The 23,884-nt window shown below is 31.4% G+C and overlaps 1 protein-coding gene and 1 long non-coding RNA gene across 4 annotated transcripts; one reads left to right on the top strand and one right to left on the bottom strand.

Annotated features, from left to right (window-relative positions):
- The first annotated feature begins 233 nt into the window (after positions 1-233).
- On the top strand, positions 234-1,515 carry LOC145957761 (uncharacterized). Its single transcript, XR_014433762.1, has 2 exons — positions 234-1,124; positions 1,205-1,515. It is a non-coding gene; the product is annotated as an uncharacterized LOC145957761 (long non-coding RNA).
- A 13,779-nt stretch (positions 1,516-15,294) lies between these two features.
- LOC109814910 (phototropic-responsive NPH3 family protein NPY5) lies at positions 15,295-22,616 on the bottom strand. Of its 3 annotated transcripts, none has more exons than XM_083075329.1 (5): positions 22,408-22,616; positions 22,161-22,193; positions 19,101-19,170; positions 16,905-18,080; positions 15,295-16,453 (listed from the first exon to the last, which is right to left on the bottom strand). In XM_083075329.1, the coding sequence occupies exons 1-5, from the start codon at positions 22,467-22,469 to the stop codon at positions 15,890-15,892; spliced, it is 1,905 nt and encodes a 634-aa protein (XP_082931455.1). In that variant the 5' UTR covers positions 22,470-22,616; the 3' UTR covers positions 15,295-15,889. The 3 variants fall into 3 exon arrangements, with proteins under 3 accessions (XP_082931455.1, XP_082931456.1, XP_020235029.1); XM_083075330.1 differs by lacking the exon at positions 22,161-22,193 and adding an exon at positions 20,587-20,606 and having other exon boundaries at positions 22,408-22,606; XM_020379440.3 differs by lacking the exon at positions 22,161-22,193 and having other exon boundaries at positions 22,408-22,614.
- Positions 22,617-23,884: the final 1,268 nt, after the last annotated feature.

Consider the following 23,884-nt stretch of genomic DNA (forward strand, 5'->3'; position numbering starts at 1 on the left):
GAAACTAAATGAGAAAAAAAAAGGTAACAAATGTTGCATTGAGTACTGAGAAGGTGATGAAATAAAGGAACAGTTTCAACGCTAGACCATTTTTGAAAGATGCGAGTCATGGATTCTGCTTTTTTATTTTACAGTTCTGCTTTTTTATTTTAGTTTTATGAGTATCCCAGGTCTTGTGGAGAAAATCATGCTGGTTTTGGTGACAGTAACGCGGAGGTGTAACTGAATGCAGATATTGTTACCGTTTACAACTTGTTAATCGTTGTTTTTAAAACAAGAATTAGAATTCATAAAAATCATCTGTGGACAATAATTAAGAAACTGATATTTAGTTAGAATAATAGTAATAATAATAATAATAATTTTGATTCACAGTGTTGATGTGAAGCAATGAAGAATAGCAGGTAAAATGGAGAATGGCATGATGACACATGAAAAATGCATGTGCATCCCATCCCACATGATGGATGATGCATCATGGGACCGAAGCGAAGAAGGAATTGAAGAGGGAGAGAGTGTAAAGGTAATGATTAGGAATGGGGAGATGATGGAAAAGAAAAGAAAATAAAAAGGAAAAGAAAAGAGCTCCACAGGACTGCGCAACCATAGCTGCCATTTTCTCTTTCCTTGGTTTCTCTACTTTTTTTTTGCTTATTAATATTATTGCTTTTGTTAATTTGCACAGGGAAAGAAGAATAGATAAAGACATAAAAATAATTTAAATTTAATTAAATAGTGTTGTTCAGATTCTGAAGAGAAGAGAGAGAAAAAGGCAAAATAAAAAAGGTGAAAAGAGGAGGTATTTAAAGCCGAGGAGAGGGTTCACAAGAAGTGTAGGGGTGTTGCTCTGGTTTTATGGAAACCCCCCCCCCCAAGATTTAAGCGCTCTTGAAAAAGCTGGAATTTGGTCACTCCCATATAAATAGGGATCGGTGTGTAAGTGCAGCATGGCTTGTGCGATGGTTGTGAATGTGAGAGAGTTCGACCCAAGTAAAGACAGAGAGAGTGTGGAAGTCGTTGAGAGAATATGTGAAGTTGGACCCAGTGGAAAGGTTTCCTTCTTCACGGACCTCCACGGTGACCTAATTTGCAGGGTCCGTAATTCACCTACTTTCCTCATGCTGGTATCTATCTTATTATATATATATATATATATTCAACGTCTTTTCTTTCCTTTGTCTCACCTACTGTCTTTATCAAGTAGCCCAAATTGGCCAAGAGACTGTAAGAATGATAAGAGGCTGCATCAAAACCGTTACATGCAGAAAGAAGCAAAACAAGCTCCCCATATACACCAAACTCGCTTACATACTAGGCCTCCGTGTGTCTCCAAACTGCAGGTCACTTTATATACTATTTATACATCACTCCAAGAGTTTAAGTGTGTGGGTTATTAGTCCTCATTGGGTGTGTGCGTGTGTAGGAGAATGGGCATAGGGCTGAAGAAACTTTAGCACTAAACCTTTTCTCATCTACACAAAATCATTTTTAAGGAAGAATGTTTGTTTCTCGCTACATTTGTTTATTCTTGTCAAATTTTAAATTACTTGACATAAATAGTATAAAATAAACTATTTTTCCATAGCTGTAAAAATAAATATTAAAAACAATGGAATAGTCATGGTTCTTTTAAAACAACCGTGAAGAATTAAAAACTGTGAGCTGAAAATTACCATGAGGTGTTGGAGTGAATTGGGTGAGAAAAGATACGAGTTAGATATTTCTTTAAGTTGACCTTTCTCAATTTGATTCCCTTTCCTTTTGTGGTTGTAGTTTGGGACTTTAATGAATCGCACGTTTCGGGATAGTGACATAAAGAAAACAAGCCATATATAGTTCAATAATACGAGGAAAGTTGGATTTTAATTTTTTGGTCTGAACTTTCCCATTTCGTTACAGGAAATTGAACACTGTAGGTGTATGTATTTCAAAGAGTTTTATTATTTTTAACATATTTTTCAATACTGTACATAATTATTTTATATTTTCTTTATTTTCTTTTTTAGTTTTTTTTTTGTATATACATTTCTCAAAACCGAAGAAGACAACTTTTTTTGTAGCCTTACTTTTATGTTCACCAATACCTTTCCATATTTTGAAACGTGTTATCTATTCAAGTGTTGAGTTAAAAATGTGACAAATATTGTAAATGAATTTTAAATAATATATTAGCCTATTGTCAAAAATAAATAAATAATATATTAGCATAATTTGTATAAAACAAATTCAAAACACCAAGAGATAATGTCTTTTGTGTTCAGTACTTGCATTTCTTTTCGTTAGATAAATTAAAGATTATTATTATTATTATTATTATTATTATTATTATTATATTATTGTTATTGCATTTATATTATACGGAGTCTCTTTTATTATTATGTGGGAGAAGAAAAAATTATAATTTAACTAGGTTCAAAATACATTGTTCATGCATGTATTTAAGTAGAAGTGTAAACGAGTTGAAATAGGTTAAATTTAGACTACTTTTATATTCAACCAAATTAAATTTAATTGTGTTAGATTGAATTTGTGACTTTTTTTAAGCGACCCAATCTTATTACAATCGATTTGGGTCAAGTCAAATTATCGGGTTAAACTATTAAAAATATTTATTTTAAATTTAAAACAAATAAGAAACATAAAAAACAAAAAAGATATTTAATTCAAATTTTAATACATGATTCAAATTATAAACAATATTACAACAACAAACCACAAGTATCTAAAACAAATAAACATTATGTCACTATCGTAATTTTTGAATTACATAACAAATAGAATTAAATTATTATTCTTGTCTATAACTTCTTTAATTGTAGTAATTTTTTTTGTGTACATTGTCTCGAAACAAAACTCAATATAAGCCCATTTAAAATGTATTATGTGTAGTATTTTTTAATAATTTATTATAGGTCGGGTTAGTTTGGGTTCATCAAGTGGAAAATTCCTTGACCCATAATTCAACTCAATTATAATCAGTTAATAAAAAAATTATCCAACCCAATCCAATGATCAAGTTCAATCTGCAAAAATGTAATTGAGTTGGTTTGGGTAGGTCAGATCCAGAGGTGAGTCATGATCCATTTACACCCTTATATACAAGTCTTAAAGACAAAGTCATTTGTATAAAGCTTATGCAACTAATTAACTAAAAAAAAGCTAAATGTTTACAAACAACATAAAAAAATTATTTATTTCTCAATATACTCTTTGCAAGATAGATAATATATATTTAACACGCCCAACTTGGCAATAACTAAATAAAAGGTGTAGGGTCACATGGCTTGATGAGAAAGTTCTCAAGTTGATTGCTTAAGGAGAGTTAATAAGTGAATGAGTTTGGACTAAATAATCTTCTAAATGCGACTATATATGTCAACAAGTTTTATTCATTCACACGAACTAGGATTAAAAGCAATATGATATTGTTGATCAACCATCACAATAAAGAAAAATTGAAAAATTGAAGAAGACAATGAAGATCATGTAACAAGTAAGTAAGCTATTGAAGCTCACAAGTGATTGAGGCTATTAATTATTTGATATTCAACCTCAAATAATAATTTTTTTTTATCACCAAGACACTAGTGAAGAACTAAGGAAGACTCATTATGCTATGAAGTGTTTTCGGACTATTGCCGTAAGTGTAAAATTTGTTGTACTTGCTCACAACTAATTTATAATTGGTATCTTGTTGATCTACAAGCTCCAAGATTAGGTGTTTGTGAGCTTAAATCACCATTAATAGTTGCACAATTGACTAAGTTATTATTCCTTGATTTATAGTCTTGAGGAGAGCTATGCATGCTTGAAAAAATATTGGTTCTCTTTGTGATTGAAATTCCATGCATGGTTGAAAAAACATTGGTAATAAGTCTATTGTTTTCATGTAGTATTTGACCTTATACTTTGACCACATCTACCTCTTCCTTTTCAATTAGCCAATATCTTTAACTCATGTATCTCTTGCATTTTGTTGTAAGACAAGAGAAGAAAAAAACTATTAATGGAAGGTACGGGATCCATTAATAATATAAGTTTCATTTGTACGAAAAATCTCTTTCAAACCTTCTGAAAAGCACATAATGTACTTTGAATCTTTATGTTTATTAATAGTCATCAATGTAAAAGAAGTTTTTTAAGTTGGTTAAAATAGACATTCTACATCAATTTTACGACCGACATAGATGCTGCTAACATGAAATATAATGTCTATTATACAATTCAATAAATTTAAAATTAGAGAAAAAAATGTGTCATTCTTAATCCTATCCCCTTCGCCCCCTTTTTTCCCCTATGTCGAACCTATTCAACCTCCTATTGCCTACATCCATCAAACTCTTTCCCCCCTCTCCAAAACCTTCTCCTTAGTGGAACCTCCTACCCCACCCCTTGTGCTTGTTAGAACACCCCTTAGCCCAAAAACCAAATGAAAAATGGGAGGAGAGGAACAACAAAACCAAATTTGAAACAATTTTGAAACATAAGCACCCCGTGCATTACCTCTTAAGATTTAAGACAAATAGTGGCAAAATGGAAACAAAATCACAAATAATAAAACAAAAATGAAATGGAAACAAAAATCAAAACACTTACTAGACCAGTAGCGATGATGGCATGGATGTTAGGAATTTTATAATTCCTAAATAATTAAATGGACTACATATTAGTTTAATATATTTATATTAGTTATTTACATTTAGATGAACTTAATATAAATGGTCTGTTTTAGCAAGCACATTAAACTACCAACACAAAAGAAATATGACTTAATGAGTAAAAAATGGATTAATCCATTAACACTACTACAAAACACTATTTAACATCGCCATATTTACATCGATGTAAATCATAAACGCGGTGACAAACTTGTAAATAAATAGAAAATACAAACATATTTACATTGGTTGGGAGGAGAAACAATATAAATATAAGAAATTTTACAACAGGTTTATGATTGACCGATGCAGAAATGAAATCCGGGAGTTATTCTAGATCGGTTTTGCTTATGACCTATGTAGAAATGAGACCCTAATGTTCTCGCGCCCACCCTGCAAAGGCACGCTACCCTTTCACTCATCAGCAACGTAAACCCAACCGCCGTGAGCAACGACTGAGACCCTAACTCCATTGATCACCATCGACTGACCGAGTCGTTTGCGCCCCCTGTGAAGTGAGACCCTAATATTCCCGCGCCCACCCTACGAAGGCAGACCCTTTCAATCATCATCAACATTCCCAGCCGCCAACAATCACCCAAAGCCTTCCGCTCGCAACCATGCTATTCGCTCACCGCCTCTGCTCTTCCAATATTCATCTTCGCCTCCAATAGAGACCACCGCGTTGACTTCCTTTTTTTCTCGGAGGGAGGGGAACAAATCGACCAACCTCTTCTCAACGACATAATCAATCACCTTCTCGAAGTTCATGCGTGTCTCGACAAGCAGGTCTATCTCTTCGAGTCCGAGATCTGCCAGCTCTGCGCCGCCTCCAGAGATATTTTCTTGCAGCAACCTAATTTGTTGGAGCTTGAGGCGCCTATTAAGATTTGCGATAATCTTCTTTTCCCTTTTCAACTCGCTTTTACTTTTTACTCCACCATCACCCCATCCCGAACTGCCTCGTTTAGGGCTTAGGGTTTCTGGCTTATTATCTCAGGTGAAATCCATTGCTCATTGCACTTCACTCTGCCTTCACCAAATGCTGTTGGGGCCTTGTCTTCTCATTCCTGTTGAAAGTTGAAGAATTGGGGCCTTCTATTGATTAATCCCCTTTTGTTTTCTATGTTCCTCTATTGAGCCTTATTGGTCTGTGATCTGCCTGTGTCATCCCAAAGTTAGTTCTCTGTTACAATGGGATAATGGTCAGTTGTGGATGCTGTAGTGGCTTATTATATAGAAAATGAAAGCCATACCTTAGTTCAGTATTCATAAAATCAAATAGTTTACTACTTTAAAAGAAATGAGCTGGTTTGTTTTATATGATATTAGAAACAAAGGCGGTTTCAACTATGCTCAAGGCTAATTTCTAAACTACACAATGGTTTTACACTGAAATGTCATGCAGGGAAAGAACAGTTTTACTGTAGTGGAGGAAACTATAATAATATAATAATATTAATTACAAATGAGAAATCTTTGAGATCGAGTTGTGAGGTCATTGAAGTGCTGAAATTATTAACAGGGGAGCCTAAGGATGAATGCAACATTACAAACCTTTTTATGAGGTATTTTTAGTTATTTATAAGATGTCTAATACATGAAAAATATGTTATATCATATGGGAATTAAAAATTTTAAGCCATGGTGTGGATAGACGTGTTTGTAATTAAAAAAAAGATAATTGATCTTCACTGATGACCTTAGTGTGATTCAGTTGCTTAGGCTTAGCCATGTTTATTATTGTATCTAGGAATCGAAGTGTTCAAACTAACTTAAATTTGTAAACAGGGTTTCTGAAACTAGTTGTTCAAGTTTTGGTGCAAGGAAAACCAAAATATTCCCGTTTGCTTTGCTCTAACTTCTATGAGTATTTTGATCTATTAAGTCATAGTAATCATTTTACAACAACTAGCATTCTACACTACTATAAATTACAACCACTCAATTTCTATTATGCTATACCTTGATATAAGTACCATACTGTAGATAAAATGATTGCAAAGGGAATGGCTTCTGAAAATAGATGGGAAATACTAGATAGGCTTGTATATTCCATCTTATATTCTAGCAATAAGTATAAAATATACAGATCTGAAAGAAGAAAAAAACTAAGGTGTAAAAATCCGGAAACATAACATTTATGGATTTGATTTATGAGAAAATCCAAAAGAAAAAAAAATGTCATAACACTTACTGCTATAGCAAAAATAGTAAAAGAAAATTTAACAAATTCACTTAGTGCCAATTGATTTTAAGATGAAATTTAACAATTGTGAATGACATTCAAATATAGATTATGGTTAGTGATGGTCAAGAACATTGAGAGTTTGAGACATTTGTCAATTGATGTTTTCTATTACAAAGTTTACCTAACTTTTGTTTATTTAAAAAAAGTTGAATTGCATTGCATGCTATATAAGAAAGATATGTTGGTGAATCCAAATTTTGTAAAGAAGAAATTTAATTTTGAATGGTTAGGTTGGAAAATTAGATTGTTCCTCAGCAATTATTGCTTTCGTGCTTTACCTAGGCTTGGAATATTTTATGATTCTACTCGGAGTTGTAGTTGCATGTACATTAGTCCCATATTCAAGCCTTAATTTCTAGTTCTGCAGTTTCCTGCAAGCATGCTTAATTATACCTAATGTATCTATGGTTATTCAATCAAATAATTTTTGTGTTAACAGTTTGTGGATACTTTCTAACTGTCAACATATCATATTTCCATCTTCTGTTTGATTTTTACTTGCACCTTCAGGTTTTTTTGCGGCATAAGTTAAATTTTTAAATAATCCATTCTTGCATATGGTGTCTATTAGATTACTGACGTCCTGCCCATTTTATTTGATTTCTTGCTGTCATTTTCATGTAGGACAACATAAATGCAAAGCTTAATAGCGACCTCTGTGATTGAAATGCCTATGTGAAGCTTGTTTTATGTTGATTTTTTCTGCATCACTTAGTTGAAAAGTTTTGCTAAGTTGGTTCTAATTTTCATCCCTAATTCTGATTATTTATTATTTATTTTGTGGTTCCTGTGGATCTGCCCTTTTACGTTTCCATATATGTTTCATAGGGTGGTTGGGGGGTTTGCTCTTGATTTTATAGTTTCTTTTAAATGATTAAAATCTTTAATGTGATAAATTAAAATTGATAATTTGTTTTTGTGATTTTTGTTATTGTAATTTGGTGGCCAAATTAATCTTGATTGAAAATATTTGTCCATTATATATAGACAAAAAAAGAATCCAAAAACAAGCATAATTTTTTTTAAAAAAAATGCAATCTACATCGGTTCTCAGGAAAATCGATGTAGATTTAAGCTTAAATCTACATCAATTTCAGAACCGATGTAGGAATGTATACATTTTCTAAGTTGCTCTATTCTACATCGGTTTTAGAACCGATGTAGATGACTTTGCAGAACCGATGTAGAATATACATCTTGTAGTAGTGTAAGGGATAATGAGAGTCCTAATAGCTTAAATAGTAGGCATTGTTAATTATGGTCCCCAAGATACTAAATCAAATTACTAAAATCGACTTAAATAAGACGATGTTGTACACTTGTTTTTGGATAGTGGGTTTTTTATCAAGTCACATATAAAGTTGATCACATAGGGATAATGAAAAGTGGGTCTCAAAGAATCTAATTTTTCCTATATTCTCATAAAACCAATAAAAAAATCCTAAAACAGTAGTACACTTACTATAACAAATAAAAAATCATAAATAAATTGTTTGAAAATCATTCCTTCATATTACTCCAAAGATATTTCACAGTGTCTATATATAGTACTTTGAGCAATTAGTGGTGTCTAGATTCTAGTAATTGAAATTATCTTGAGATGAAACAAAGATTAAATTGCTCATGAACTTGAACTCATTCTTGGATGATAGAACTCGCTTCATGTCTCGTCTCCAAAATTGATAATTAGAACGAACTACTCATTGGAGGAGTAAGCAAAACCATATTAGGGTTCTCTCCTAGATGTAGATAATATGACCTTGAGGGAATTTCTGATTGATCAACAAATCCTTGTGCTTACCTTATCGGATGATAGATTTCGAATCACGCATATTCAGGATTGAAGAAGAATAAGATGACTTAGAACAATAAGCAACAACAATCGAATAAATCAAAAGTAAGAATAAGGAATAATATCACATCGAATCAAGTGATACAAATAGAGTATAATGATTCCACTCAAATACCATATTACGATTTGAGAGAAAAAACTTTATAATTTAAAAGAGATTTTATAATTAATTGATGAATTGACTAAGTTCATAGTTCACAGCTCAAATATATATACATGTTTCATGAAGCATCTCTAAAAAAAAATGTTTCATAAAATAAGACAATTGTATTAAGAACATGTTACTAGCTAAAGGAAAAAGAAAACTAATTGTACATTAACTAATTAACAAGAAAAATTTTATTTATTTTCTAATATTTTTAATGATGTTTACATTTTAAAAAATTATTCTTTAGCTATTGATTAAAAAATGTATAATTTATTACATGTAGTTTGTCCAACTAGTCTAATACTTAAAATTTTTAATTAAAGATCAAAGTTATCTCTACCTTGTATATAAAATTATAATTGAAAGTGACATTTAATTCCTATAAATATTGATGCAGTTAGAATGCATTATACCTCTTCATTAAAAATGTTGCATGATTTGAATTTGAAATTAATTTCCCACTAAGCTTTACAAAGTTGCAAAACATGGATCAATAATCACACTACCTCTTCATCAATACTTTGGAATTCAATATTTGCTATTACTATTTGGTCTATTTGGAAGGCTAGGAATGAAGTCATTTTTGCTAATTGGGTTTGGAAGGAAGAGGAGGTTATTAAGAAAGTTAAGTTTTTGGTGTTGGAGGTTGATCAACATTGGAAAGTTGGGGATTATAGGTTCTTGCAAGGGGAAGACCGGTTAACAGTCTAGGTTCCACCACTTGTAGGTTGGCTAAAATTCAATTTTGATGCTATTGTTCACTTAGGGGGTACTCAAGTGGGGTTGTGGGGGTGTTTTGCGTGACGAGAAAGGGACCTGGGTAAGAGATTTTTGCCGGAAGTTGGAGCCTTGCTCTATTATGGAAGCTGAAATGCATGCTGTTTTAACATCCCTAGAGATTGCTTGGGAGTATGGGACTAAGAACCTATGTATTGAAACTGACTGTAGAGAGGTGTCTGCTGCTTTCAACAATGGGTTCCCAGTGCACCATCCCTTGTACAGGTTTTATCAACAAGGCGTAGCTTTATCAATCGTAACTGACAGGTTCACTTATGTTATGTTGTACGTGAAACTAACAGTTTAACTGACTATTTGGCAGATTTCTCTATTAGATTTATAGCTAATTAATCTCCAATGTTTTGTCATCCTTATCTAAGACAGTGTGAATCTCTGATTTAGTTGGTTTTTTCCCGCGTTCAGCGAGTCCTATTTAGCAAAAAAAATAAAATAAATAAAAGAATATTTCAGCTTCATAGATAGTTTACTAAATCACTTTCTTCCGTGCTTTGCTGTTCTCTTTATCCCATCCACATCTGATTGGGTTAGGACGTTAGCTGCAATTGTACCTTGGGATATGAGGGGAAAAAAAGATAAGCACTTACAAGAAAAATAGGGTTTTGTTTAGTATTTTATTGTTATAATTATCAACATGACATGCGTCTTGAGATAGGAAGAAGGGTGGGCCTGGTTGGAGCTACAAATAAATGTGAATCCAGGTGGCATCATCCCTTTCTTTCCCATTTTATCATCATTGATTAATGGGGGTGCCACATTCACTTCTTTGCTTTGCCCATGTTTTTGATAAATGATATTTTTATCAAGTTATAGTAAAATTTATATTCAAAATTACCATAAAAATAAACTCATAATATTATATATATATATATATATATATATATATATATTCTAATCTTTAATCAATATCTTAATTAAGACACTTGTTAACATTCTTTAATTATATAAAAAAATGAGTTAATTTGGATAAATTTCTTAACAAGTATTTATAGAAAAAAGAATAAATATTTTTATATAAATTAAAATTAATTTATACATATTAATTTACAGACCTTAGCTTTTTAAAAATTTCTTCATCTAACTTTTTATGTATAAGTATTTAAAAACTTATAGAAGTTCAACATTTTTACCTAGAAAGGTTTTAATAGTAAGATTGTTAAGATAATAGTAGGGTTTTATAATTGACAAACTCCCAAAAGCTTAAAACCTTATCCAAAGTGGGCCTGTAATAAATATGTTACAAGGGAATGAGTAGTGTTAGGTGCTATAGTCATACCTGCATGTACGGCTGTACCTATATCCACAAAATCATGCAAGTAATTTTTTTATACTTAGACTTTCCACTTGGATGATTAATATAAATTTTTATTCCTTATGAGTAATTTTTATGAATAACGATAAAATCTGAATATGATATTCGTCCTAAATGGGATCTTACATGATTTGTTTAATTCACACCCACCACTAAATGGGAAATTCGTTTGAAGAAACATAAAAAGAAAAGTGTTAATTTCTGAAAAAGACCACCTTACCCGCTATTCTATTAATAATTCTAAGTACTGTTTATTCAAAGAGAATAATCCTTATTTTGGAAACTTGAAAACATAGTGGAAATTAAAGCCAATTCCAGTCGAATTAGATATAAAAGATAAATGTCAGTGAAATTTAGGCAATCCTTGAAAGATGTTATAAATTACTCCATAAGTTTGTCACGTACATTTTGTTAGATGAAATCAATTAGTGCTTTAGTTAATATAACTTTAATTAACTAACTTTCATTTCACTATTTATATAGTAAAAATGAAATTTGTTTCCGCAACACGAGCCGAAATCATGCATGTAATAAAAATTTTCAATATAAATTATATAATCCTGTAAGATGGATTTGGTAATAAATTAATAATATATATTCATCTATATGAATTCTCTCTGAACAAAGATTCTCTGGATCTGCTTTAGATTGATAAAAGGCCACAATGAGACATTGATCTATTCTAGTATTTATGTGAGAGATATATATAAAGATATTTCAACCACTAAATCATTATTGTGTCGGAAGAGTGACGATTTTGGATTGGGAATTCGGTTCTCTGCAACTTACACATTTAAGGATAAGGTTGCATATCTTAGTCCAAGTAAAAATGAGGTTAAACAATTTAATAGAAGATATTTGATGCAAATAGCTATATACTCCAATTCATAACAATATAAATGCTTCAAATCGTGATATATATATATATATATATATATATATATATATTATAAATTTCTACATCATATTTATTTTTAACAAAATAAAAATTATATCATTAAGATATAGAAAACAAAATCCAAATTGTTCCCTCTTTCTTGTTCATGCATGTAAACTAAAAAATTTCTATTAGCGCGTATGAGAAGGGGTCTTTGCACATGGTTTAGATCTCAAAAGAATTTGAGCAGCTTGTAATATTATTGAATCTATTTGACACAGATTCTTAATTAACAAATACGATTACCCTCTTTTCATAGTGTTGATTTATGAGTTACTTTTGCTTTGTCCTTAACAAATAGCATTGAAACTTTAGAATATTTTAAATTTTCTAGTGTTGTTCCTGGAAATTTTAGCAGCTTTGATTCCATTGGATATATTGCAATGGTTTGAAAGAAAATGCACAAGTGACTCTTATTTATCCACGTCTTGGTATGGAAAAGCGAAGAGTACGTGATGGGTTGGTGACTTATCTTTGCATTAGCACCAGTGTTTTCTCATTTGGTGGATATATACGACAACCAAAAGTTTGATTAATAATTAAATCACCAACACGCACTGTATATATAATTGGAATTATGGGTGGAAATGTTAGGCAAGGTTCGAGCAAGTTCAGTCTTATTGCTTAGTTTAAATGTGGAAATTCTTTCTCCTACTTTGCATTTTTAATTAAGTTTCATACGATAGCCCACATATTAATTGCACAGAGTCAAGAGACAAAGAAAGTGTCCAAGAAGGAAAATAGCTAGGAAAGTGGTTGCCAAGAAATTCGTCCATTAAGTTTGAAAAAATATTTTTTATTTTTAATTATAAAATGTCGCTTTAATCTTTTTATTTCATCTTTTTTTTTTTTAAAGGTTTATATAGAATTAGTTAAAACAACTTATTTTTTCTGTTTTATTTTAAATATTTGAAAACAAAAAAAACAAAATGAAAATACTGTGATGCAAATAAATAGAAAATAGTTTTCTTTTTCCAAAATAAATAGGTTCTATTTATCAAAGGGTAAAGGAAATAGAAAATGATGCAAATATTGATAATTGTAGGTTGTATGTATATGGTGAAATATTTTATAAGGAGAAAAAAATCTACTTTTGATGATCTTTATAGTGTTCTAAAAGGATTTGTTCCAACTTCCAACGTGGGCCGATGGAGTCTTAGATTATTTGATTAAGGAATAAATCTTAGATTATTGATCAAGAATGATTCGCATTAAAAGAGAGAGAAGATTGAATGGTGATTATTATAATTACAATTTTCCAAAGTAAAGAAAGGTTAATTGGTGAGTGCTTTCCGTGAGTGTTTTTCTTCATTTTGCCCCATGTAAAGTTCAATTGAGTGGTTTGATTAAAGGACAAAGAGAAGTGGCGAGTTAAAGTCAAATTTGGCTGCCATTAATATTGTTTTTTGTTTTTGATGTTCACAGTTAATAAGTGGGATCATATATCAGTTAATTAGCACGCTTTTGGAAACAAACATCTGTTTTTTTACATTAAGGTGGGATTAGACTAATGTGACCATAGGTGCCGGGATGTTAGTGTGAGACAAGATCATAATCTAATTAAAATTATCCTTAAGAGCTACAACTGTTCTGAACGGGGATGCAAATCATTGTTGTTTGACATAACAATCAAAAGGGAAGCAATGAGGAAAAAGCCTACAACATTTTGACTATATTGTTTATTTGTCCCAATCATGCTTTTACTATATCTAGGGGAATAGGGGATCACTTGGATCATTCCGTCTACCATTAACTATATAGATCAAGGTCAATTGAATGCAAACTTTCGAGCTTGAATGCACAATTTAGAATTAATAGACATAATATTTAAAATTTATTAGAATTGATGTAATTTATGTGTATGAAAATTAAGACATAAATTAATATTACATCGAAAATTAACAACATCAAATATTTTAGAATTTTTTTAATGCTAAAAGTATGATTATTTTGGGACGGAGAGAGAGAAACAAAATGACCACCTAATGCATGGATTAGCATTAATTTTTTTCTTCAATTAACTAGAAGTTTTAAATTCAAATCTTGGATATGTAATTACATTAAATAAAAAAAATTATTGCTTATAATAATTTTATTCGATTTAAATAAACTTATCTTTTATAAGTAACTATAATCTATAAATAAAAGAAGAAAAAAAACTAATAGAAAGAAAGCTAGACTAAGAAATGATTTGGACTTGGCCGACTAAAGAAAAGATTAAAAAAAAAAAAAAAAAAAAAAAAGCTAACCATTTAGGCCTCAAATAATACATGTGGCGTGTTTTCCTGAGTCCCTTAATAGTGGGGGAAATAGGTCCAGTTTTATCCACTACACAAAGTGTCAAATCCTCTAGTTGAGCATTGCAACCCCATGTTCATTAATGAGGTATTTTATATGTTTTTTTTTTTTTTTTTACTTAGGACATGTTTAAATTAAAACCTCTTATAAATTAGTTTACGTATAAAATAAATTTTAATTTTTAATTTTTTCTACTTTTCTTCTCTTATAATTGTTGTTGTTGTTGGAGAAATTTATCTAAATATGTCTTTATTGTATTTTTTCTTTTAGATTTTTATTGTTGAAATTTCTCAACCACGTGGAATTCTTTCTCTTGAGACACCTTTCACTGTAAGCTTTACGCACAGGTACTCGTTCTTTCGCCTTTTTAGGTACGGGTATGCAGCGGTTTGGATTAATCTAATAAATCCAGTGATATGCTTCAAATCAATTAGTTTGATTATTATTTTTTCATATTCGAATCAAACTCTAACCAAATCGATCAAATTCAAGTTTTAACTTTCACATATGTGAATATGATTATTTAACCAAATAACATATTCTTTTTTAAAAAATATTTTTGCCTATGCTTAATGCACAACTGATACTTACCATGTGATAAATTTTTTCAGAGATCTACTAAATTTAATATATTGCCCAGACATAATGAATAGAATCACAGGATAAGAATAATCAAATCTTATTAAATGTCTGCAAAATTATTTACATTAACAGTGCACTGTGCACATATATATAGATTCATTAAATTAAATTCAGAAATTAAACTAATCCGTGTACTATTTTTAAGCTAGTTTTTCTGTGGTCACCGGGCCACAGGCCCACTCCATTGTGGATTACGGCAAGACTATAAAGGTAATAGAGAAGAGTGACTTAAAAATTTGAACATGGACGACTCGCTACAAATTGAACGTACATCAATTTCTTTCTAAAAATATATATGGCGCTAATCCACAGTCAACAAAATGTCTGGTTGAAACTCGATTTGGTAACAATCACAAGTAATACATTCAAGAAAATGGTAAATGATTTTCAGATGTCATAAATTAATGAATTTGAATTCTCTGATTTCTCAATCTTTCATATAAGATATCTTGTCTAAGATATTTGTAAAATTCAAATTTGCCATGCTCAATGTCTCCTGTTCGTATTTCAATAATGGTAAATTTTAAGTATAACAGGTTTTAGAGCCCATACTCAAATGAACATCAATGACGGATCCAAGCTAAGTAATACTCCCAACACAAGCCTTTCAAAGTTCAAAGTTCAAACTATCTGCACCCTCATCAGATTGGTTCTAGTTATCCTCCTTTTTTCCCTTTAAAACTATGCTTACAAGTTCTGGCAGTCACAAACCAATCTCGAATAGTCAAAACTGGGTCACTCACTACAAGAGCTCACATCTAACCTACGATCAGTAATGGCTGATTGGAAGTTGCATCCCTAGGGGTATGATATAGTCACAATGAACATATACTTTTGGTGCTTCATGTTTAGTCACATGCCAACATTTGCTCACAGTTACAATGAACTGATTGAAGTATCAGCTGGAATATGTCAGTATCCTCTAACTCCTGATGCTACTTGAGTGAGATGATTACACAATAATTTAATGGAGCTCTAAAGTGTGCAGAACATGGTCTAAGATACCGAATGTCTCCTACTTCTAGATGGGGTAGATTTTGTTTCCTCTACAACAGTAGAAGCGGGGCTCTCTGATGTGTCAGAGCTAGTTAGCTCACCACTTTTTTCTTTGCTTGACCAAATCTTAGAGAGTATCTTCTTTGACATGAGGCCTTTCATTTTACTAGCAGTATTGCCTTTACCGCCATCATTGTCGTTTCTGCTGCTGGCACCGCTGCTTCCACTTGATAATTTTAGTGTATCGAGTTCACCTTTCAGAGATTTTATTTCATCCATTTTACCCACAGCATCCCATTCCTCTTCTCCGTTTGTTATAGTAGACCTTGAGCTCCCATGAGATCCACCAGGAAGAAAGGCCCTGGTTGATCCGGGATGATCCGGAGTGCTGATGTCTCCTGAAGATGTAGCTCTCATCTGTTCAAAGAAGAGAACCTGCACAACGACACGCATGGGAAGCCGTTCGTTCTGCACAGCATGCATGCAAGCCTCTGCAGACAACTTCCTGCAGTTCATCAACCTACATATTCTTTTTCTTTCACTCTTGCTGATTCCAGGATGCTCCTGCATTACATAGTACATTCAGTCAGCCTTGGAAATATGGTTAAGGTGAATTGAGATTAATCTATTTGTTTTCATATAATCAAATAGGACAGCCATCGTCAAGGATTTAATGCTGAAATTAACACACTAAATTAACATCAAAATTTATAGAGATGAATGTATATCAGTGTCAGTTAAGAATTTCATTAGCCTATTGAAATATCTCCTTGAAGGAGGTACTATGAGGAAGATAAAATTTGTCTAAATGTAGTAATGCATTAATGTACCACTTGAGTTTCATTACTGTTAGCCAATTAGAATGTCCTTAAAGGAAAACTTGAGTTTCCAGATAGCTGATGTTTAACACTTTTAGTTGGGAAAAGAAAAAGAAAAACTTGAGCAATAGATACTTGGCCAGCTGTATATACTACTTACAAAGCAGATAGGCTAACTTATAGTGCAAGGAATTTACCTTTAAATACATGTCAATAGCACGATAAAGCCCATCATGAGATGCTCTTGGAAAGCTTGATACTAATTCAGCAAGATTAACAAATTTTGAAAGAGGTAAATTTGGATCACATGCAATCTCAGCAAGGTAGCCATCTACCAGTTTTGCCACCTTAGCCTTAGAAGGGTCTGATACCATCCTGGGGCTTCTGATCTCCTGAAATTCATCTTCCAACAGAGAATCTGTCTGAACATGTTGATCACACGCTACAAACTCTTCTACTAGCCTTTGAACGGTATCAACATCAAAAATTGCCTCACCAACTGGGGCACGAACTAATAAATCAGACACCTTAGCCTCCTCAAGGCACATACCTAGTCTCCTAATCAGTTCAGATCTCTCCAACTCTTCGCATTCCAACAGAATAGCTAGCCTTAATAACTTTACCAACAAACTGAAGGAGACACTGCCTATGTCCACAGGTAATATTCGGATTATAGTCTCCAACAATAATCTATTCTTTACAATATCTCCTCCCTGGATCATGCCCTTTGTGAAGCCAGGCATCCTTCTTGAGGCAAAAGCATTTAGAGCTTCTCCAATTACAGCACCAGAAACACAACCTTTGGCTTTAACTGTAGTTATAACTCGTTCATAGAGATCAAGTTGGAGCTCACAAAGGTCCTCCACCCACCAGTCCTTTGGAACCATTTGTTGTTTCCTCACACTATTGAAGTGGGGATCATTGCTATTTTCAGATGGTAGCTTCTTCCTGTTATATGTGTATGACCACTCCACCTTTGATGTATCAATTGAAGCCTTTGTGGCTATGGAGTCAATGCCATGGCTCACTACCTTAAGTTCCTCAGACCATGGAAGAAGAGACTTGGTAGTTTGAAGAACAATAATAGAGTCTTTCCAACTCCTGAAAATGCTGGAGTTGAGGAAGACTTCAATCTTGTAGATAAGATTTCCTTTCTCAACAATTTCATACATCTCAAGATATTCTGCTGCACAACGAGCAGCGACAACATTGTAAGCATTAAGTGTGACTGTCATACCATAACAGAACTTGGCACATATTTCAAAAGCAGCAGGTCCTCCAGGAATGTCATGGATATGGACTTCATCATTGTTCTCCTCATCAGTGTTTGTAACCAGCTTTTGGAACCGTGCACTTTTTGACAAAAGAGGAAACTGCATACATAGAGCAGCTTAAGGTCATGATCAAAAGTAGAGAACATTATAAGGTCCATAATCAGACTATTCCTTCAAGTATTTTGCAAAAGAAAAAAAATACTTCTCAAAAAATTAGAAAGAAATATACCAAACATGCAAACATGATGTATTAACAGACGAATCATCTATCGCAACTACACAAGGTTTTCAGGATAGAAAAGTATGTAAAGCTGTTATGAAAATCCAATTGAGAGTTTTTGACAAACTGTTATATGCAAATATGTTAGGAACCATCTTTAATAGAAACACAAACAATATTATTGATTTGAAATAAAGAAAACTATCACAGTAGATAACCCCTGTAATCCCAGAGCTAATGCTCCTCAGAGAAGAGATGACTCTATCCCTGCCAACCTCTCAAGGTTCTCACAGAAAAGATTCATCATGCCTTAGTCCTTGCAGTCCTCACTCCCTATACCTAGGGTGCCTCTCCTAACCAACTAGCCACGTCAGCAATTGTAACTAATTTTGTGTTCAGCCCAACTGTTGGGCTTTAGGCCCAAACCGGTATCCTAACATTTGTAAATCTATAGAACAAATGTTACGTATCCCACAAAATTCCCGGAATGGAACTTTATGTTATGTGGAGTAGAGACAGCTGCCACCATTAAAATATGAAATCAAGAACAATTTGTAAAATGTAAAAAATCGACCAACACCTGAATGGTTAAAAAGACATACTAACATACATACTCTGACCCTACTGAAACTTGTTTTTGCAATACATTAAGAATAAATATCTCTGTGATTTTCAAGAGGAAAGAACCGATTAGACTAATTTAGAACAGCATTTGACCCCACATTCCCCCTCTTAAAAAGTATTGACAGGACATATGAAGATGATTATGCTTCATATCCACAATTAGATATTTATAACAGCAGGATTGAATTACAGACTTTTCATTCTAATAAAGGGAGATATACATGTGAGCTATATACCAGATTACTACATCACTTCGATATCAGATTGAATCTTACCTTATGGAGATAAAATTTTACATTTCCAACATTAATGACTATGTCAGTTGCCAATTCAGTTGTTACATACCTGACAAAAATATGTTGGTGCACGTTAGTTTTAAAATAAAAGAAACAAATCAAGAAGAAACATAAAAAATGAAGAAAAATATGGCACCCAAATTATTTTAAGATCTCAGGCATGCACAATGGAAAGATCATTATGAAACTTTTTTGGTGGTATTACTGAAATAATAATATACATGGATTTCTGTTGTCCATTAAATATGGTGAAAGTGAGGAACAGATAACCAAATATGGCCACTCAAAGCAAGTCCTACATATTAATATCCATAGATGATGGAAAATGGATAGATTGAGTACAATTCTTTGCGTTTGCATAGAAGTACAAAAAGCATATAAAGAATACATTGCAAGGCTGGAGGTTCTAATAATTTCTAGATAAGTTTCCGGTTGATTATTTTATTAAAAGATCAAGACTTTTCTATTGGCATTGACGGTGCTCAAGATTCTGTCATTTGCTCCAAAAGCAACAGTGTATAGAAACAAAGACAGATAAATTTCCTATAAACTTGTATGATTTCTACACATAAATAAAGTTACTATTAACTCTTATGATATACAGCAATACACATACTGTCATACATGCACATGAATGTATGTGGAAGCAAGCATGCGTGCATGAGTGTAAAAGAAAAGCTTATGTTAATCATACTAGTATAAATACCCATGCAATGCACAGGGCATAATTTTTTACTCCAATTACTGTAGCTGCCATGTCAAATTAGTATGCAAATAGTAAACTTCCTACTAATATATATTTATACATCGACATATAATTTTTTAAAATGGGAAAGAAACAGAACCAAAATTGATATATCAGTAAAAGTAGAGGTGTCAAAAAATGGCCTGGCTGACACACGGAGCTCCAAAAAATAGTTGCCCAAAAAGAACTGAGTGCAATCTGGCCTGGCCCGGTAGGCCAACCAAGCCAATAATTTTCGGGCCTAAAACCTACCGGCTTATTTGGCCCGGCATAATTTTTTTATTTTTCGTTTGTAAAATAAAAATAAAATAAAATGAGTCAATTTGGCTAGGCCCAATGGACTAACAGGCCAGGCCACAAAAAGTGGCCCATAAGAAATTCCGGTCAAGCCTGTTTTACAGGTATTGCCCGTCCGGCCCATTTAACAACTCTAAGGAAAAGTAAAGTTGAACTTATAGACTGTCAATTAAATGACAAAGGAAGTAATGGCTGATACCACATCCAAATCACCATCACCCGAAATAATTGAAAGAATTCATTTCGAAAAGAGTTCATTATAAGAAAACGCGAGAGGATTGGCATATCCGCAAATATAACACATTATTTGCCTATAAATTGAAATCAAACTCCTTAATTAATATCATTCCAAAAATGAATGAACACAAAATAGTATAGACTGCATCCTGTCAATTAAATGGCAAAGGAAGCAATGCCAGATACCATATCCAACCAACTGTGACCTGGAAAGAATTGAAAAGAATTCAATTTAACATGAAATGACTATACAGAATTTGATAAAATTTACAAATCCTCGAATATGACACACAAAATTATATGCAAAGAAATTGGACTCTTGTAACAATATCATTCCAAATAAAACTCATACTAGAATTCATTAGTAAATGGAATACATTTTTATTACCATATTTTTATTCCAAAGTCCTATGATGCATAGATACGAAATGCATATGATGATACAATTATTTTAATATATACATATATATATATATATATATAAGGATCCACATATTCTAAGAGTAAGTTTTGATAGACTTACTCCATTTAATAACTTATGTTTTATATCAAATTTTAACAATTCAATCATAAAATTAAAATTTTTTAATGCATAAATCAAACTAACAAATTTTTAAAAAAATTATATGACACTTCGTTATATAAATTCAAATTAACGTGTAAAATGTTTTTATGATTATCTATTAATTTGAATTAATGAAATGAAATATTAAATAATTTTAAATTTTTTTTTATAAATTCTTAGACTTAATATATGCATTAAAAACTTTTAATTCAAGAATTGGATTGTTAAAATTTAATATAGAACATGAATTATCAAGTAAAGTTTATAAAAACTTACTCTTAGAGTAAGTAGATCCATCATGTATATATATACTCATAAAATATAATAAATATATAATTGTAATTTTGATCAAAATTCATAATGCATAATAAATATATAATTCAATTTTGCAAATCCAAATTAATAACATATTTCTTGTACATTACTAAAAACAAAAAAATCATAAACCATTGTCATCATAAATTACTTCCTTTCTTGAAATCATTCATAAAGATGACAATTTTCATTTTTGGTTCATCAAGGGACAATGTTTCTATGCTTAATGTTTATATGTCTCATGTAACTGTGTTGGGTTTTCATAATTATTCAAAGGTTTGGATACTTAACTAAAACGAATCATTGAAGTATCCAGGAATGTCGATATTTAGATAATATTTTCATAATTTAGAATTTTTTTAAAGGCTTAGATTCTTCACCTGTAGATAAAGTATCTCGATACATACAGGTGAAGTATCCAAGTGTGGATACGAAAAGTAAATTCAAGTACTGGTGTTTCATAGTATAGTCCAAACACATGGCATTTGACCGAACTGCATAATAGTTCGAGACTATTGAATGAAAATATTAATCTGTCTTGTTAGGAAAAAACCTTATTCACATGAATTTTGGAAAGGTATGAAAATAATTGAGAAGGATGGTAGCATATCCTCCACAACAGAGGAGTTCAACCAAATCCATGTTCAATTCAATTAAGCTAATCAATCACAATCTAATACAATGACATAGCATGACTAGCGAAGCATAGATCAAATCCAGTATAAATCTGCAGTGAGCATCTTCATGCGAGTAAATGATAGCTTCTAATTTTAAGAATCACTGGGAAGATAAAATCACTGCCCAATCTGTTCTCTAAGAATAACATTGCAAAACTGATTACTTTTGTATGTACATGAAAAACGAAGAAAAGTCCACTAACACTAAAATCTTGAAACTGCCGGTGATTTGATGCCTATTAAGATTGATTGCAGTCAGAGAGAATAGGGAAACACAAGAAGAAAGCAACCAAATTAGAAAGAAATTGAAATGAAAACAATAGTTGGAATTGGAAGGAAATAAGTAAGAAAGCATGAAGCAGAAGAAGCCCAAAATAGAAGCTCCCAAGCAAGGGAAATAAAGTAAGTTGCATAGACATCACAAGTGAAGTGAAATTGTAAGTTTGATACCTGATATTATTCCCATCATTCTGAAAAGTATCAGGCTTGGATCCAAGTTTCATAAACTTCATCTTGATTATTTGGACACAAATCTTAGCTGCAATTTGCAAACACCTCTTAAAGAGAAACCACCGTCAGTTTAGATTTCAAAAAGAATGTGAACATGCTAAAAAGCTAGAGTGAGGAAAAGGATCTTTTTCACTAATCGAGGCCATTAAGAGAGCTTTTTTAAACGTTTTTTTTTTTGCTTACTTGAAATCGGAGAACTTTTGAAATTGGATAAAAGTAGAAAGCCCACCCCACTTTGAAGTTTGAACCCACTAAATTCTTATTTTGTCAGTCACTTTCAGTTCTAACCTATGTATCCAATTTTTTAGGGTTAGGACTAAGTTTCTTATGGGTCAGCCCAGCCCACCCCACTGAATGTTACTAATTAAATCAGAGGCTGGACGAAAATTAAATAATATAACATTTTCAGTTTTGTATTACAATATATTTTATTTTATTAATAATTACTACGGAAAAAAGAGACCTCCGACCCCCTTTATTTTTATTTTTTAAAATAAATATAAATTATATAGTAAATAATCACGTGAACAGTTATTTAAAGAATATAAGAAAATTGAGATTTAAAAGAAATTAAAAGATAAAAGGTAATTTAGATTTATGAGTAAAATAAAAGAAGATAACATGATCCACATAAAGTGAAGACCAAATCAACTATTGAAAAGAGTACTCCTTTATATAATGATATCGAATGATGTAAATATTCTTATAATATAAATTTAATGTATAAACAATATTATATTTTATATACAATATTACAATATAATATAGGATATAAGGCATATAGCTAGTCTGAAAAGTGCAATGGGAAAAAATAATAACGATAATATATATATATATATATATATATATATATATATATATATATATATATATATATATTATCTACGGTCCTTTCCTTCCAAAATTTAGTTCTATGATATTAAAACGTGTCTTTCAATATTAGCCAATTGTACGTTATTTCTCTTATTTTATTTTATTTTTTAATTATGTTATTAATGTGAAATAGGAGTATTCATTAATTTTTATACATAAAAAAAATTTGGTTGAGAAAATTTAGTAAAGTTTTTTTCTGAATCACATTTATTTCATACTAAACATTCATACTTGAAATCTTCGTTTGATTTAATTCTACGTAGATTATTGGTACAATTAACTCTTTCCATGTCTAATGCACAATAAATAAATCATAATGACATATTAAAAAATAAGTAATTTCAATCGTAATAATGTAAAACATAAAATTTTCAAATAAAAAGTCACATAATCAAAATATTTTCTTAAAGTAAAATGTGACACCGTATATTTTTACTAATGGTTGATTTTATTAAGATTTGTGTTGTGTTAATTTAATGTTAAGTTGTTGAGAAACTCTAAAATTATGAATTTTTTTAAGGATTTTTTAATTGTTTGGGAGTAT

This window comes from Cajanus cajan, chromosome 5 (genome assembly GCF_000230855.2).
Source record: "Cajanus cajan strain Asha chromosome 5, NIPB_CcT2T_4, whole genome shotgun sequence".
NCBI classification, from domain to species: domain Eukaryota; kingdom Viridiplantae; phylum Streptophyta; class Magnoliopsida; order Fabales; family Fabaceae; genus Cajanus; species Cajanus cajan.

Coding starts and splice junctions, on each gene's coding strand:
- LOC109814910 (XM_083075329.1), bottom strand. CDS start 22,469: ATGAAGTTTATGAAACTTGGATCCAAGCCTGATACTTTTCAGAATGAT. Junction 22,194..22,407: donor AATGATGGGAATAATATCAG/GTATCAAACTTA, acceptor CAATCTTAATAG/GCATCAAATCACCGGCAGTT. Junction 19,171..22,160: donor GGCAGTTTCAAGATTTTAGT/GTTAGTGGACTT, acceptor TATTTTTGTCAG/GTATGTAACAACTGAATTGG.